Source organism: Mizuhopecten yessoensis, unplaced genomic scaffold, assembly GCF_002113885.1.
Source record: "Mizuhopecten yessoensis strain PY_sf001 unplaced genomic scaffold, ASM211388v2 scaffold1425, whole genome shotgun sequence".
NCBI classification, from domain to species: domain Eukaryota; kingdom Metazoa; phylum Mollusca; class Bivalvia; order Pectinida; family Pectinidae; genus Mizuhopecten; species Mizuhopecten yessoensis.
The window spans coordinates 104383-119511 of NW_018404040.1; the positions used below are offsets into that span (position 1 = coordinate 104383).

Consider the following 15129-nt stretch of genomic DNA (forward strand, 5'->3'; position numbering starts at 1 on the left):
AAAAGTTATATTACAGTTCTATCCTAACCTGTAGCTACACTCACTGTCGGCGGCCACACGGGCCGAGGAGGCTGGGTTACCAGGCATCATGGTGATTCACCCTCCTGGGGCCTTCGAGGCTGATCACCCTCGGGGTGCCTCGGGGGCTATCTTGCTATCAGGTTGCCATTAAGATCTGAGGGGCCACAGCTTCACCGTCTCTCTCGGCTGTCCTGGCTTGTTGTTTCACTGAACAGGCAATGGTACTGCATTTCTTACTAATCATTTTTCCATTGTTACTAATGTTCACAGTGTATTAATGATGTGTGAGTTACGTCTGTATGAGTTCTCTCCCTTGGAGCAATTTGTCACCTCTCCATTTTGTATAGTAAACGTTTTGTGAACGACTACTAGTGTTTTTCATATTTCTTGGTTTTTGTACCCAAGCCTGCATTTGTATTTTTTGTCCTTTTCTCCACTTCACATTGAGACTGCCTGTGTGAGAATGCTTGAGATGAAAAGAAAGAAAAAAAAGATCCTGAACTGTGGTAATAAATAAATGTTCATGTAAGATTAATATAGACAAGAGCATGCCCATATGACACAGGGTTTTGTCACCTGTGAGGTCACCCGACCATAAGCAACAACTGTCTTCAGGACTTTGTAAATATATATCATCTGCTGTCAAGGTCCAAGTCAGTATCAATTTTGCCACAGTAAGAAATGCAGTACTTAGCCAAAAACTCCCTGTTGCTTAAAGCGGAATTGACGCCCGCTTGGACACGCCTCAGAAAGTGTCCCACTTTGTAAAACTTATTTAATTACTGCCCACAACAATTTCATTCCGCGGGTGCTGATTTCATTATTTTTCTCATTTTCAAAGATTTTTTTTTTTGTGTGTTACGTATTAAATTGTATGACAAGAATTCTTATTTCATTTTCATGAAATGACCAAGAACTTTGTATTGATAAAGATTCCCATTTTTATTAAAACATGGAAAAGTCTGCATGGTGTGTTAGTTCTGATTTGTTACTCATATATATCTGTATGTTGCAGAGAGAAATAGAAAATAACTACGAATGTTTTTTCTCTATTTCTTGTTATTCAAACTTGTTTTCCTCCATCCTTTCTGAATGTTCGAAAGAAAGCCAGCGAGTTTCTGCTTCCTGCTAGAACTAGCCATGGTGATGTGTTAAAAATGCATGGTGTGAAATGTACAGTATTACTGATCTGTATGCTTGGCTTCAGTGTTACTTTTGGAAGTTCATTAGTTTCAGCAGAGAAAGAACCTTGTGTTGGGTCAAGATGTCCATAAGTCACAAAGTAACTTGCTATGTTTTTCTGCTATCATCATGTCATTTGTCCCATAAACATGAACCAGTTCATCCCCTAAGTTACAGACAAAAGTTCGTAATCTTACTCAGCGGAACCGTCAAACTTTGGTTTCCAGAAGAAAAAAATTCTGTTCAACATAATGTCACCTAATTGTTGTTAAAGTTTTTTAAAAAGGAGCAATAATTGTTTGGTAAGTTTTTTTTAAAAAGGAGCAATAAGTGTTTGGTAAGGACATTTTTAGGATTAATAAATGCATGGGGAAAAAATTGGATTTCGTGTCCAGAATATGACGGTTCCCCTGACACATCATCAATGCTCTGTTTTGTGAGGTCACCGTCTTACAATGCGCACACAATCTTTTAACATATTAACACTGACTGTATACGTTCCATACATTAATCTCTACGTTTACCAAGAACACCAGGTAGTCATTTTCAACAAAAATGAATGTGATTTTGCAAAATATATACTGTTTTATAAAACTTCATTTGAAGAATTAACATTGTAAGCAAACATGTTTGTTGTATAAGAATTTAAAATGAACAGGAATCAACTTTGAGAACAAAAAAAAAAAGACAAACTATTATTAGCAAGCAATTCAAATATATGAATGGAGAGCGGAAAATTGAAATAATTTTACGATTTATTTTAACTTATATAATTTAAACATGAAGTGTTTGTTGCTTGGAACAATTTCACGGATATACCCCACACCCTGATATATAGGTAATAGATACCGTACACCCAACACACAGTAGATTGCTCTGCTTCTGCTAATATGCAGGCTTTAGCAATTAATTTTAACAAAGAAATCTTAACACATCCAGCAAACACTAAATAGTGTATGTATACACCATCCTGTAATAGTGTATGTATACACCATCCTGTAATAATTACACAATCCTTTTGTAACTATATATTTTAGTAGATTTATACACCAAATATCCCAATATTTTACAAATATATATAATTTATGAGACCAAATAGCTTTATACTGTCAAATCTGTCTATAAAGTGGGTCCTAGGGGGAGAAAGGGTAATCTGTCTTTAAAGTGGGTCCTCGGGGGATAATGGGTAATCTGTCTATAAAGTGGGTCCTAGGGGGAGAAAGGGCAATCTGTCTATAAAGTGGGTCATAGGGGGATAAAGGGTAATCTGTCTATACAGTGGGCACTAGGGGGAGAAAGGGTAATCTGTCTATAAAGTGGGTCATAGGGGGAGAAAGGGTAATCTGTCTATAAAGTGGGTCATAGGGGCAGAAAGGGTAATCTGTCTAAACAGTGGGCACTAGGGGGAGAAAGGGTAATCTGTCTATAAAGTGGGTCATAGGGGGAGAAAGGGTAATCTGTCTATAAAGTGGGTCATAGGGGCAGAAAGGGTAATCTGTCTAAAGTGGATCCTAGGGGGAGAAAGGGTAATCTGTCTATACAGTGGGCACTAGGGGGAGAAAGGGTAATCTGTCTATACAGTGAATCCTAGGGGGAGAAAGGGTAATCTGTCTATAAAGTGGATCCTAGGGGGAGAAAGGGTAATCTGTCTATAAAGTGGGTCCTAGGGGGAGAAAGGGTAATCTGTCTATAAAGTGGGTCCTAGGGGGAGAAAGGGTAATCTGTCTATAAAGTGGGTCCTAGGGGGAGAAAGGGTAATCTGTCTATAAAGTGGGTCCTAGGGGGAGAAAGGGTAATCTGTCTATAAAGTGGGTCCTAGGGGGAGAAAGGGTAATCTGTCTATAAAGTGGGTCCTAGGGGGAGAAAGGGTAATCTGTCTATAAAGTGGGTCCTAGGGGGAGAAAGGGTAATCTGTCTATAAAGTGGGTCATAGGGGGAGAAAGGGTAATCTGTCTATAAAGTGGGTCCTAGGGGGAGAAAGGGTAATCTGTCTATAAAGTGGGTCCTAGGGGGATAAAGGGTAATCTGTCTATAAAGTGGGTCATAGGGGGATAAAGGGTAATCTGTCTATACAGTGGGTCATAGGGGGAGAAAGGGCAATCTGTCTATAAAGTGGGTCATAGGGGGAGAAAGGGTAATCTGTCTATAAAGTGGGTCCTAGGGGGAGAAAGGGTAATCTGTCTATAAAGTGGGTCATAGGGGGAGAAAGGGTAATCTGTCTATAAAGTGGGTCAAAGGGGAGAAAGGGTAATCTGTCTATAAAGTGGGTCCTAGGGGGAGAATGGGTAATCTGTCTATACAGTGGGCACTAGGGGGAGAAAGGGTAATCTGTCTATAAAGTGGGTCCTAGGGGGATAAAGGGTAATCTGTCTATACAGTGGATCATAGGGGGATAATGGGTAATCTGTCTATAAAGTGGGTCCTAGGGGGAGAATGGGTAATCTGTCTTTAAAGTGGGTCCTAGGGGGTGGAAAGGGTTATCTGTCTATAAAGTGGATCCTAGGGGGAGAAAGGGTCATCTGTCTATAAAGTGGGTCCTAGGGGGAGAAAGGGTCATCTGTCTATAAAGTGGATCCTAGGGGGAGAAAGGGTAATCTGTCTATACAGTGGGCACTAGGGGGAGAAAGGGTAATCTGTCTTTAAAGTGGGTCCTCCGGGGTGGAAAGGGTTATCTGTCTATAAAGTGGATCCTAGGGGGAGAATGGGTAATCTGTCTTTAAAGTGGGTCGTCGGGGGAGAATGGGTAATCTGTCTATAAAGTGGGTCAAAGGGGAGAAAGGGTAATCTGTCTATAAAGTGCGTCCTAGGGGGAGAAAGGGTAATCTGTCTTTAAAGTGGGTCCTCCGGGGTGGAAAGGGTTATCTGTCTATAAAGTGGATCCTAGGGGGAGAAAGGGTAATCTGTCTATACAGTGGGTCCTAGGGGGAGAAAGGGTAAGAAGTCTTGATAGATACATAATCTTTGTAGACAGGAAAGAGTGTAGAAAACGCAATTTGGTGAATTTATAGACAGGTGGTAGTTATAGACAAATGGTAGTTATAGACAGGTGGTAGTTATATACAAGTGGTTGTAATAGACAGGTGGTAGTTATAGACAGGTGGTAGGTATAGACAGGTGGTAGTTATAGACAGGTGGTAGGTATAGACAAGTGGTAGTTATAGACAAGTGGTTGTAATAGACAAGTGGTTGTAATAGACAGGTGGTAGTTATAGACAGGTGGTAGACAAGTGGTAGTTACAGACAGATGGTAGTTAGAGACAAGTGGTAGTTATTTTTATAGGTTTTCAATATAGACAGGTGATAACTGCTAGTTGTATACACAAGTCTTTATGAAATGCTGTTTAAATATTCTTAAGATGGGTGTGTTATAGACAAGTTCATATAGGTTTGACTGTACTCGTTAGATTAATTTGTGTAAACATAAGCTATACTATATTACGTCAAAATATCCAATAATATTACACATTCATTGTAAGGATAATTTCGCTGAGTTAAGATTATTTTCAGATAATCATTCATCTCTGAATCTTATGTTACATAATACTGGTTCATGAAGCTCCTTTATCTATAAATTGCCGAAATAAGCAGGAAAGATAAAATGTCAATAATCACAAGATATAAATGTGTGACTTACATTAGCAATTAAATGGTTGCTGTTGTCAGCACATAACAGGTAAGTTGTTCACGTGATTACGATTATCTAGCGTGACCGGCTGATAAAACGGATGAAGTGGATGGTCCAATCTTGGTGTACCAGTTAACCATGTTGTATGTTCTTGATGAAATACTGATGTGTGTTTTTTTGCTCAACAGCGTAAATATTTCGACACATTATACAAGACACAGGTAAAAGAGTGATGAGCTTGACCTTGAAGAGTTTTGACCTTTATTTGTGTGACGCTTTCGTCTACCAAACAAGACCCCTCACCAGTTATTTTCTGAATCCATCTCGTTCGGCAGTTTACCCTCGATTCATTTGTTTTTAAGAAAACCTTTCTTTTTGTCAGTCTTCCATTGTTTTCCTTACTGCTTAAAATGACACATTTTTTACCCGACTAAAAGAATTATCAAATCAATACGAGACCCTTGCAACCACCGTTTGTTTCCTCCTGTCATTTCCTGCTGCTGGAGTAACAAAGCTTTTTACTTCTCGGTGAAGAAAAAACATTCATTTATATGAACTTTTCTCCCTTCAACCACAGTGAGTTAATTCAATGTGTACGAGGTAAAGAAATCATAACTCGTAATTGGACATTGTGTCTGGCCCCTGTGGTTATCGCTGTTTTCCTGTCCATTGCTTTATTTATGATGCGCATCATCTGTACAAGTCTGCTGTACGTTTGTTTGTGTCAAAGCCCAATATTCAAACATGCTTTCCCAAATATCAGAGTTTTCAGGAACCCTTCCCTATATGTTTGGTTCCTAGTTCTTTCCTGAAGTGCCGAGTCACCTATTTTGTGTTACGAATGGTTTTCATTGCAGACACTAAAAGTATGCAGTCTAAAATGAAATATTTATAAGACTGATCTTAGTCAACCAAATGCTTGTTAGGTCAGTCTTCAATCATTTCTTTACTCACGCATATGTATGAAATTGATGGGTGCAATATCTTGGTCACACGCCAGGTCTCCGTCAAGCTAGTAGAGTTTTGGAATCTAATGCGACTCATCTTGGTCCCTAAAGACATTAACATATTTTTTTCTGTCACATGTTTGCGCTAATAAAACTCTCGTGTGCATTAAGCGTGTCGAGCTGATACGACCGATCCTGGTCACATGTATGTTTGTACACAACGTGTGACAGCTAATGACAAGTCTGCTGGATAACAGAACTACTCGGTAGTGAAGCGGACGTAAAACCAATCAATCGAACTTAGTTGGGCATAAGCATTGTCACAAACTAATAACGTGGGGAAATGATGACTGGAAAGCCAGAGTTCTTGTTTAAATCCTTATCGGGAGACTAAGTATCCAGCTATGAACGTCATCTCTGATCAATCCAGACGTCATCTCTGATCAATCCGACGTTTCGCTGACTCTGGTATAACTAATTTACGGGTGTGCGCTAACGTGCCTTCTTTCCAACACTCATCACTGGGGAAAAAATTTAAATAGCTCTTACAAAAGGTTATTTGTGTGCGGGACTGTCTATCAACTTGACGCAAAGGACGGAATTCCAAATATTAATGGGCCAGTGCATTATCAGCGTAACAACACAATAATCTCACCTTTCACAAATTTTAAAGTAAGATATTTATTCTTAATTGGTCGCTAAACTGATCCTTAAAAAAAAAATCTGTTTTCTTTACCTCGATTTTGTTGTTAATTTGTGGTCTAAATTAAACATTCACCTTATTAATTGGTAGTTTTAAATCTCTCCCCTAATATATTATTTTTGCTTATTGTGTTGTTGAACTGATAATGCTACAACCTACTTGGCCTTGAAGATTGTTGTTTTATTTAATGCTGCTCCAGTGTTACGATTGTTGGAGGATAGACGAGGTGAGCTTTACATCACAATTTATTATATCAGCTATTGTTGTCTATGTGATGGTATATACGTAGGGTGTAGAATTTTCCAGGTGCATGTTTGGGTGGTGTACGTGCATGTATAGAGACCTATCTGGATAGGTTCTACCCTCATCTTTCTAATGTTTGTCTGTACTTTGGATCCGTCGTATATGTGTCTATTCTCAGTTCACTTTATGCGTTTCATTATTTGAGAGTTAATTAGATTAAGCATATAAAAGATTTGTAATTTTCAATTTTACAACTTTCAACATTGGACATATTGAACGAGTTTCGTCAATTATCAATTAACATTCAAACATTTCAATTCTCCGGATTAAGTTCTATCCAAATTTTTCACCGAAATGAAAACAAGTTTCATAGGCTGCTGATGAAGATTGATCAAGTATGCATCAAAACCAAAGTTTCATATTATGTTGATCAGATTGGTTCAAAGATATGTCAAAATAAAACTCATATTATGTTGATCAAATTGGATCAAAGATATATAAATGTTCAAAAACTCAAGTTGATCAAATAAAGACACATAAATATAATTATATATTCTGTTGATCAGGTTTGATCAAATATACATCATAATTACAGCATATTTCAAGTTCTCCCAGTCACATCTATTGAAGATAAAACCAACGCACGTGTAAATGACCCTACAATGTGGCGGGATTACTAATCGTGTTGTCTTGGCAGTTCGCGAGAAAATAGTATCTTTAAATGTTTTTTTGGAATGTTTTAAAGAATGAAAAAAACATCAAATAAATGTGGATGAACAATATGGATATGGGTCTCAAAAAGTTGTAAATTTTAATATACGGAGAATCAAAATCTCCTATATACATACAAATTTTTATAACAAGATTTTTAGAAAACAATAATATCGAAATAAAATGAAACAAATCTTGAATTCCCCCAAAACTGTTTGTTCCGATGAAAACTGAGGTGTTCCGAAGTTTATATGCGATGCCTTGCTGTGTACTCACACTTTACTGTACGTTTGTACTTATTATATCACGTTTGTTCGTAAAACTGTGCAGGTTTGACTTTCCATTACAGGTTAATCTGAGGTCATCTCTTGGTATTGGTAAAACAAGAATGAGTACGATCTTTAATGACGTGAAATATCTACAATGAAATGTCAATTATACAAAAAAGCCAACTAATTTATTTCAGATACGTGTTTTTGAGACTTTAAATCATACAGAAATGTTTTTGCACAAAATATAAAATAATTATTATCGGATAATTGTGCTTCACTTTAACTGAGTGAAGTCATCTTTGATTTTCAGTAATAATCATTGAAGTTTTTACAACTTGAAATAACACTAATGCTCAACATGCTCCCTTCACGTCATTCTAACTGTGATCATTCGATAAACTGACCATGATACCCTCCATCTTTACACTCAACGTACTAAAAAAACTCACCAGGTGTCGCTACTCTCTTAACAAATTTTCGTTTGAACACCTGTTTTTTTTACCCAGCTTATGAATGATTTTTGCTGTTTTATCAACAATTCATAGAGTTACACGAGGGAACGATCCTAGAAAAAAATAATGAAATTCCATCCCAAACCCACGTGAGCTTTTCCGACAAAAATGTCCTCCACACCAACAAGCGACACCTACACCTCCATTCTTATATGATGGTACCTTCCTCTGATTACTTCATGTGATATACGGCCGTAAAACACGTCTGATTAAACCTTCTAACCTCGAATACGGGGTGAGCCATCGCCTATCGAACCGTCAACCCTTTCCACAGATTAGAACATTTTGTCTGGCCTTGACATCGTGCACGCGCTGTATTACAGGAGTGAAGCGACGTCATGCTGAAATGACGGACGTACTGCTGCATTTTATTGCTGTTTGATCAAAACGATAGGTGTCGTTATAGCCAACCAGAAGTCTTGCCCTCACATCGCGATTCTGTTCACTGTTAACACCGTTGACAATAAAACAGATAGTGCATTTCCTGTCATATAAAAAGTCCACTACCTACCTCATTTTTTGTATGTTAAAAAGAATAATTAAATCCTTTACTTAATTGCACTCCATATACATTGATATTTCAACTGCAAATCATTTAAGCACTCTGTCCCAATCTTATCCAACCATCCACTCTTTTTTTATGTGATCTAAGACAACCACTTCTTTCCACAAGATATCGGACAATTTACTTCCTTTCATAGTGCAATAACATAAGACAATCCACCTCCTGTTGCCTGATATCGGACAATCCACTTCCGGTTGCGTGATTTCGGGCAATCCACTTCCTGTTGCGTGATTTCGGGCAATCACTTCCTGTTGTAGGTCAACCACCAGAAATCAAACTGTCCGTCCCTACCATGTGCTATCGTACCCGAAGCCCCTTTCTGTCATGTGACGTGATGTTCCTTTAAAGAACGACCTAAACTTTCACCTGCGCGCGCTTTCTGAAAAATCACCCTGCCACATCACCTTCATCTATAGCTAGTATCACGCCAAATCTGTTGCCTTACCACGTGTGACGGCATCGTCTTTGACACTCTCTCACCTGCTATGGCTCTAGCCGCCCTGTGTGATGACGTTTCCATATCACTAATAGCACGAGGCTGACATTATTCATCGTCTATTTTTGCCTCACTCGTTTCCTTGGTGATATTTCAGACAAGGACAAGTTGTGAGGTCCAGTGAAGAAGGCAGCCATTTCGGTAAAGTAGTCCACGACCACTCTCTATCGCCTAATACTATTGCGCAGTAATTTTCAATCCGAAAAAGCATGCGCGACATGGCAAGCAATCTAAATAGATCAAAGCAAGAAGCTCTAATATGAAAACAGAAGTCTTCTTACAACAGTATCTCCTAGCAGTGTTTATGTCCCCAAAACATGATAATATCTCCTAGCATTGTATACTTACGAATACATTCTGTAACTGGCTAACTAGCAATAATCTTTAGCAGTGTATAGCTGGCTAACTCACTCACTGTATCTGGTACCCTGGCTAGACGCACATCCTAATTATTTCCGTAATTAGGTATTTTTGCTTTTTATTGAATAAGTTGCCGTCATAACTTGTCTTTTATTTCGCCGGTACTTTTTTATGTCGGTTAAACTTGGTGTTGGTAACGTGGTTTTTAACCAATGGAAGTAGATAATAGTTTCATGTCTGGGAAACTAAGGACCAAGTCATGGACCGTATATGGGTATTTCTAACACGTGCAGATATTACTGACTATTGTAGCTTAGTTTGACGTATGTACCTGTTAATTTTGCATAAGATAACACATCTTCGTTACTGTATTTATATATATGCATGAATAGCTGGCTAGCCATTTGTTGCGTTCAGGGAATTATTTCCCTTTGTAGCTAAGGCAGTTATCTTCCTTTGTAGCCTATGCTTGAGTTTTTCGTCATTTGCGAAAAAAATAACTGCTGAATAAATAGCTCCTAGGGACTATCAAAATATCACATGATATCCTGATAGTGTTTCGTGTTTACCAGTGAGGGGGTCCGGTAGTGTTTCGTGTTTACCAGTGAGGGGGTCCGGATAAATGTTATAATAGCTCTGTTTCGTGTTTATCAGTGAGGGGATCCGGATAAATTTTATAATAGCTCTGTTTCGTGTTTACCAGTGAGGGGATCCGGATAAATGTTATAATAGCTCTGTTTCGTGTTTACCAGTGAGGGGGTCCGGATATATGTTATAATAACTCTGTTTCGTGTTTACCAGTGAGGGGGTCCGGATAAATGTTATAATAGCTCTGTTTCGTGTTTATCAGTGAGGGGATCCGGATAAATTTTATAATAGCTCTGTTTCGTGTTTACCAGTGAGGGGATCCGGATAAATGTTATAATAATTCTGTTTCGTGTTTACCAGTGAGGGGATCTGGATAAATGTTATAATAGCTCTGTTTCGTGTTTACCAGTGAGGTGGTCCGGATAAATGTTATAATAACTCTGTTTCGTGTTTACCAGTGAGGCGGTCCGGATAAATGTTATAATAGCTCTGTTTCGTGTTTATCAGTGAGGGGATCCGGATAAATTTTATAATAGCTCTGTTTCGTGTTTACCAGTGAGGCGGTCCGGATAAATGTTATAATAGCTCTGTTTCGTGTTTACCAGTGAGGGGATCCGGATAAATGTTATAATAGCTCTAGAATAATGTGGAAGCCATGCCTTATTAGAAGCCTTTGTCTTGTGAACGGATTTGTAAACGAGTTGCAAACATTGTCTAAAAAGTATTGGATATATCTTTAACCCTGAACTTCCTTTGAAATGAAAATGTTCGGAAAAAAGAGGTTCTGGTATTGGCAAATTTCCTCATTCTTTTTTTGTAAAAGTTATCAAATTCAGAATTCAGCAAATAATACGACGCAAATTAAAAAAAAAAATCATTTGGTCGATCATGTGTTGTCTAGGTGACAATGTGTTATTTACTCGAACATATGTTGTCTAGCCAACTATGTGTTGTCTAGCCATTTATGTGTTGTCTAGTAAACCCTGTGTTCTCTAGTGAACCATGTGTTGTCTAGTTGACCATGTGTTGTCTAGTGAACCATGTGTTGTCTAGTGGACCATGTGTTGTCTAGTGAACCATGTGTTGTCTAATGAACCCTGTGTTATCTAATGAACCCTGTGTTGTCTAATGAACCCTGTGTTGTCTAGTGAACCCTGTGTTGTCTAGTGAACCCTATGTTGTCTAGTAAACCATGTGTTGTCTAGTGAGCCATGTGTTGTCTAGTTAACCATGTGTTGTCTAGTGAACCCTGTGTTGTCTAGTGAACCATGTGTTGTCTAGTGAACCATGTGTTGTCTAGTGAACCCTGTGTTGTCTAGTGAACCATGTGTTTCTAGTGAACCATGTGTTTCTAGTGAACCCTGTGTTGTCTAGTGAACCATGTGTTTCTAGTGAACCATGTGTTTCTAGTGAACCCTGTGTTGTCTAGTGAACCATGTGTTTCTAGTGAACCATGTGTTTCTAGTGAACCCTGTGTTGTCTAGTGAACCATGTGTTTCTAGTGAACCATGTGTTTCTAGTGAACCCTGTGTTGTCTAGTGAACCATGTGTTTCTAGTGAACCATGTGTTTCTAGTGAACCCTGTGTTGTCTAGTGAACCCTGTGTTGTCTAGTGAACCCTGTGCGTCGTGGTATTCTGGTTAAAGAGTTTCGATTTGTTGACTAGTGACTTCTCGATCATTCGATCTAGTTGTGACGAGCTTTGTTGACCAGTTCCGACCAAACTGACACCAGAGATGTTGCTTTAATATTGTGCTCGCCTGTTGTATTTCAGTACAACCTGCTGGACTCGAGACACACAAGAAACATCGGTAAGGGAAGGACGCTGGTGATCCCGACTCGTGTGAATTAGTGATTTTAACCAATCAGTGTGGATGCTATAGGACCATTCGGCTTCATCTCAGTGGAATACAAACAGTTGACGATGATTGCCTTATATGGTCGTGTGTACTAGTTCCTTCAACCTGAACTACCAGAGTGGATGTTATATATTTAGATAGAAGCTTTCAGCGTCTACCAACCCAGGAAGCACATAAGAAGCTCATGTGTGATTGTCCCTCACTTTGCTCCAAATTTTACTCCTTACCCAAAATTCTCCAGGAATGAGGAAATTCAAAATAGGTGAATTATCAATCTTCAAAACAACTCCGTTTAGCAAAAATGACTGTAACCCGCCGGAAGTGTGGTACCGGAAACGATTCCTCGTGTGACGTATTGTACCAGATACCCGGACTATTTTTACGTGTATATTTATGCAAATGTAAGCTAATTTATGACAAGTCATCGAATTATTTATGTCAGTGGTGAAAAACGTATAATTGTGGCATTTTCTAAAGAATATTAGTTCCATGAATATTGTAGATATTTATTTCTGTGATTGGACTCTTATGCACCTCTGACCTTTGACCTCTTCAATGATAAACAGGGAAAAGGGGACACAACTCGTTTATTCTTCATGTGATGTTTCAAAAGAGTTACAATATATAAACACTGTATGCCTTTATTTTTATTGAAAATATAGAAATTATCAATTAAATTCCATGAAAATGACACAAGATCCTAATTAGACCGTATGTGGTCGACCAAAGTTCTTATTTTGAAAAGGCATAACCCAGTTAACGATGTCAAGGGTCATCAGGCTAGGATTGAAAACAGTTCGAAGGGGTCAAAGGTCATATATTGTCACCAATATTTCCTCAAATACTAATATCGGGAAGTTTTTTCGTTAAGTGAACGGTCAAACTATGTGTATTAAGATCATTAGACCATACATTGTGTATCTTTATGCAAGTCTGTAGTGAAACTTAGGTGTTTGTGTGTATTGACATGTGTTTTGAATTCAGAATTATCTAGAGGAAAATATCAGATAGTCATATTCCACCAAACGTTTTCAATTGATGTCCCATATATATGATAGGTTCAAGCGTTTTAAAACTTGATGACCATGCAGAGAGCAGTGAAGGAAAACAATCAAACATTTCAAGTTTTCATATATCATTTCATTCGTTTTACATAGTTTTCATATGTGATTTGTGAAAAAAAATTGGAGACCCCAAACCCCATTTTACCTCTTTCCTGCCAATTCTTCGGGTAGAATGTGTTCCACCATTGACTGTCAGCTCATACTCGACCAGGTATACAGCGTCAGTAGGAAGCCATATGTATTTGATATCCTAGGCGTAGTGAGAAATAGCTGTAGTATAGGATTATCGCTGAGAGATTTATGTGTCTTACCAATAATCATAGATATCGCTAAGACATATTTTATGTGTCTTACCAATAATCATAGGTATCGTTAAGACATATTTTATGTGTCTTACCAATAATCATAGGTATCGCTAAAGACATTTATGTGTCTTACCAATAACCATAGGTATCGCTAAGACATTTATGTGTCTTACCAATAATCATAGGTATCGCTAAGACATTTCTAGAAATAGGCTTCATAGCAGTAGACTTACTAGAAGTAGTGATTCAATCTCTGGGTTCTGTAAATTGAAGCATGTATGTGCTGAAATCTACACGGCTGAGTGGTAACTGTTACTCTGTCATCGCTGGTTACACGTGTCGATACTTACTGGATGACGTCACCCAGTGATAGGTACTGCTATGGCAACTGAGTGCTGAAATTTACCAAAGAATTTTACCGACGAACATTACAAGGTATCCAGAGACAAGAAGAAATTAACAAAAACAAAACTAAAACTGTGGTCATTCACATCTCAGTGACGTCATCGGCACTATTTCAGTGGGTGTTTAATCGTACTGTCAGAAAAAGAGTGCACCAACAATACTTTTGTATGTAGCTTTGTGACGTACCTTTCGTCCAATGATTTGACGCCATTGTGGTCACGTGGTGTGATATCATATGTACATATCATTTCCATGCGTCTTGTTATTTGTTGTCCCTCTACTCGTTGAAATGGCAGCATATCTGTAGTAACTGCCGGATTTGTAAATTTCCTATAGAAATAAAGATTATTTTGTTTGTAAATTTGCTTTTGTTTTCCTATTGTTCACACATTTATGTGCCTTACCAATAAAAGAACCAATGTTACGGACCAGGCGGGATACGGAGCTGGATCCTGCGTAGATTATGTGCTATCCGACATTACTGTCAACCTTTAACCCTGCCCTCGCCGACATTACTGTAAACCTTAAATCCTGCCCTCGCCGACATCACTGTAAACCTTTAATCCTGCCCTCGCCGACATTACTTTAAACCTTGAATCCTGCCCTCGCCGACATTACTGTAAACCTTAAACCCTGCCCTCGCCGACATCACTGTAAACCTTAAATCCTGCCCTCGCCGACATTACTGTAAACATTAAACCCTGCCCTCGCCGACATCACTGTAAACCTTAAATCCTGCCCTCGCCGACATCACTTTAAACCTTAAATCCTGCCCTCGCCGACATTGCTGCAAACCTTAAATCCTGCCCTCGCCGACATTACTGTAAACCTTTACCCCTGCCCTCGCCGACATTACTGTAAACCTTAAACCCTGCCCTCGCCGACATTACTGTAAACCTTTACCCCTGCCCTCGCCGACATTACTGTAAACCTTTAGCCCTGGCCTCGCCGACATTACTGTAAACCTTTAATCCTGCCCACGCCGACATTACTGTAAACCTTTAATCCTGCCCTCGCCGACATCACTGTGAACCTTAAATCCTGCCCTCGCCGACATTGCTGTAAACCTTTAATCCTGCCCTCGCCGACATCACTGTGAACCTTAAATCCTGCCCTCGCCGACATTGCTGCAAACCTTAAATCCTGCCCTCGCCGACATTACTGTAAACCTTTAATCCTGCCCTCGCCGACATTACTGTAAATCTTTAATCCTGTCCTCGCCGACATTACTGTAAACCTTTAACCCTGGCCTCGCCGACATTACTGTAAAC

The 15129-nt window shown here is 38.9% G+C and overlaps 1 protein-coding gene across 8 annotated transcripts in view; it reads left to right on the plus strand.

Annotated features, from left to right (window-relative positions):
* LOC110462070 (calcium-transporting ATPase sarcoplasmic/endoplasmic reticulum type-like) overlaps nt 1-14219 on the plus strand; it is an 88111-nt gene extending 73892 nt beyond the window's left edge. For 3 of the 8 annotated variants that reach the window (XM_021515872.1, XM_021515901.1, XM_021515881.1), the window contains one exon: nt 12000-14219. In XM_021515872.1, the coding sequence (XP_021371547.1) occupies nt 12000-12040 (41 nt within the window). In that variant the 3' untranslated portion in view covers nt 12041-14219. Of the gene's footprint in view, nt 1-5016; nt 5050-9374; nt 9419-11999 lie in introns of all 8 variants that reach the window. The other 5 variants (XM_021515914.1, XM_021515926.1, XR_002464232.1 and 2 more) reach the window with 4 other exon arrangements.
* The last annotated feature ends 910 nt before the right edge of the window (nt 14220-15129 follow it).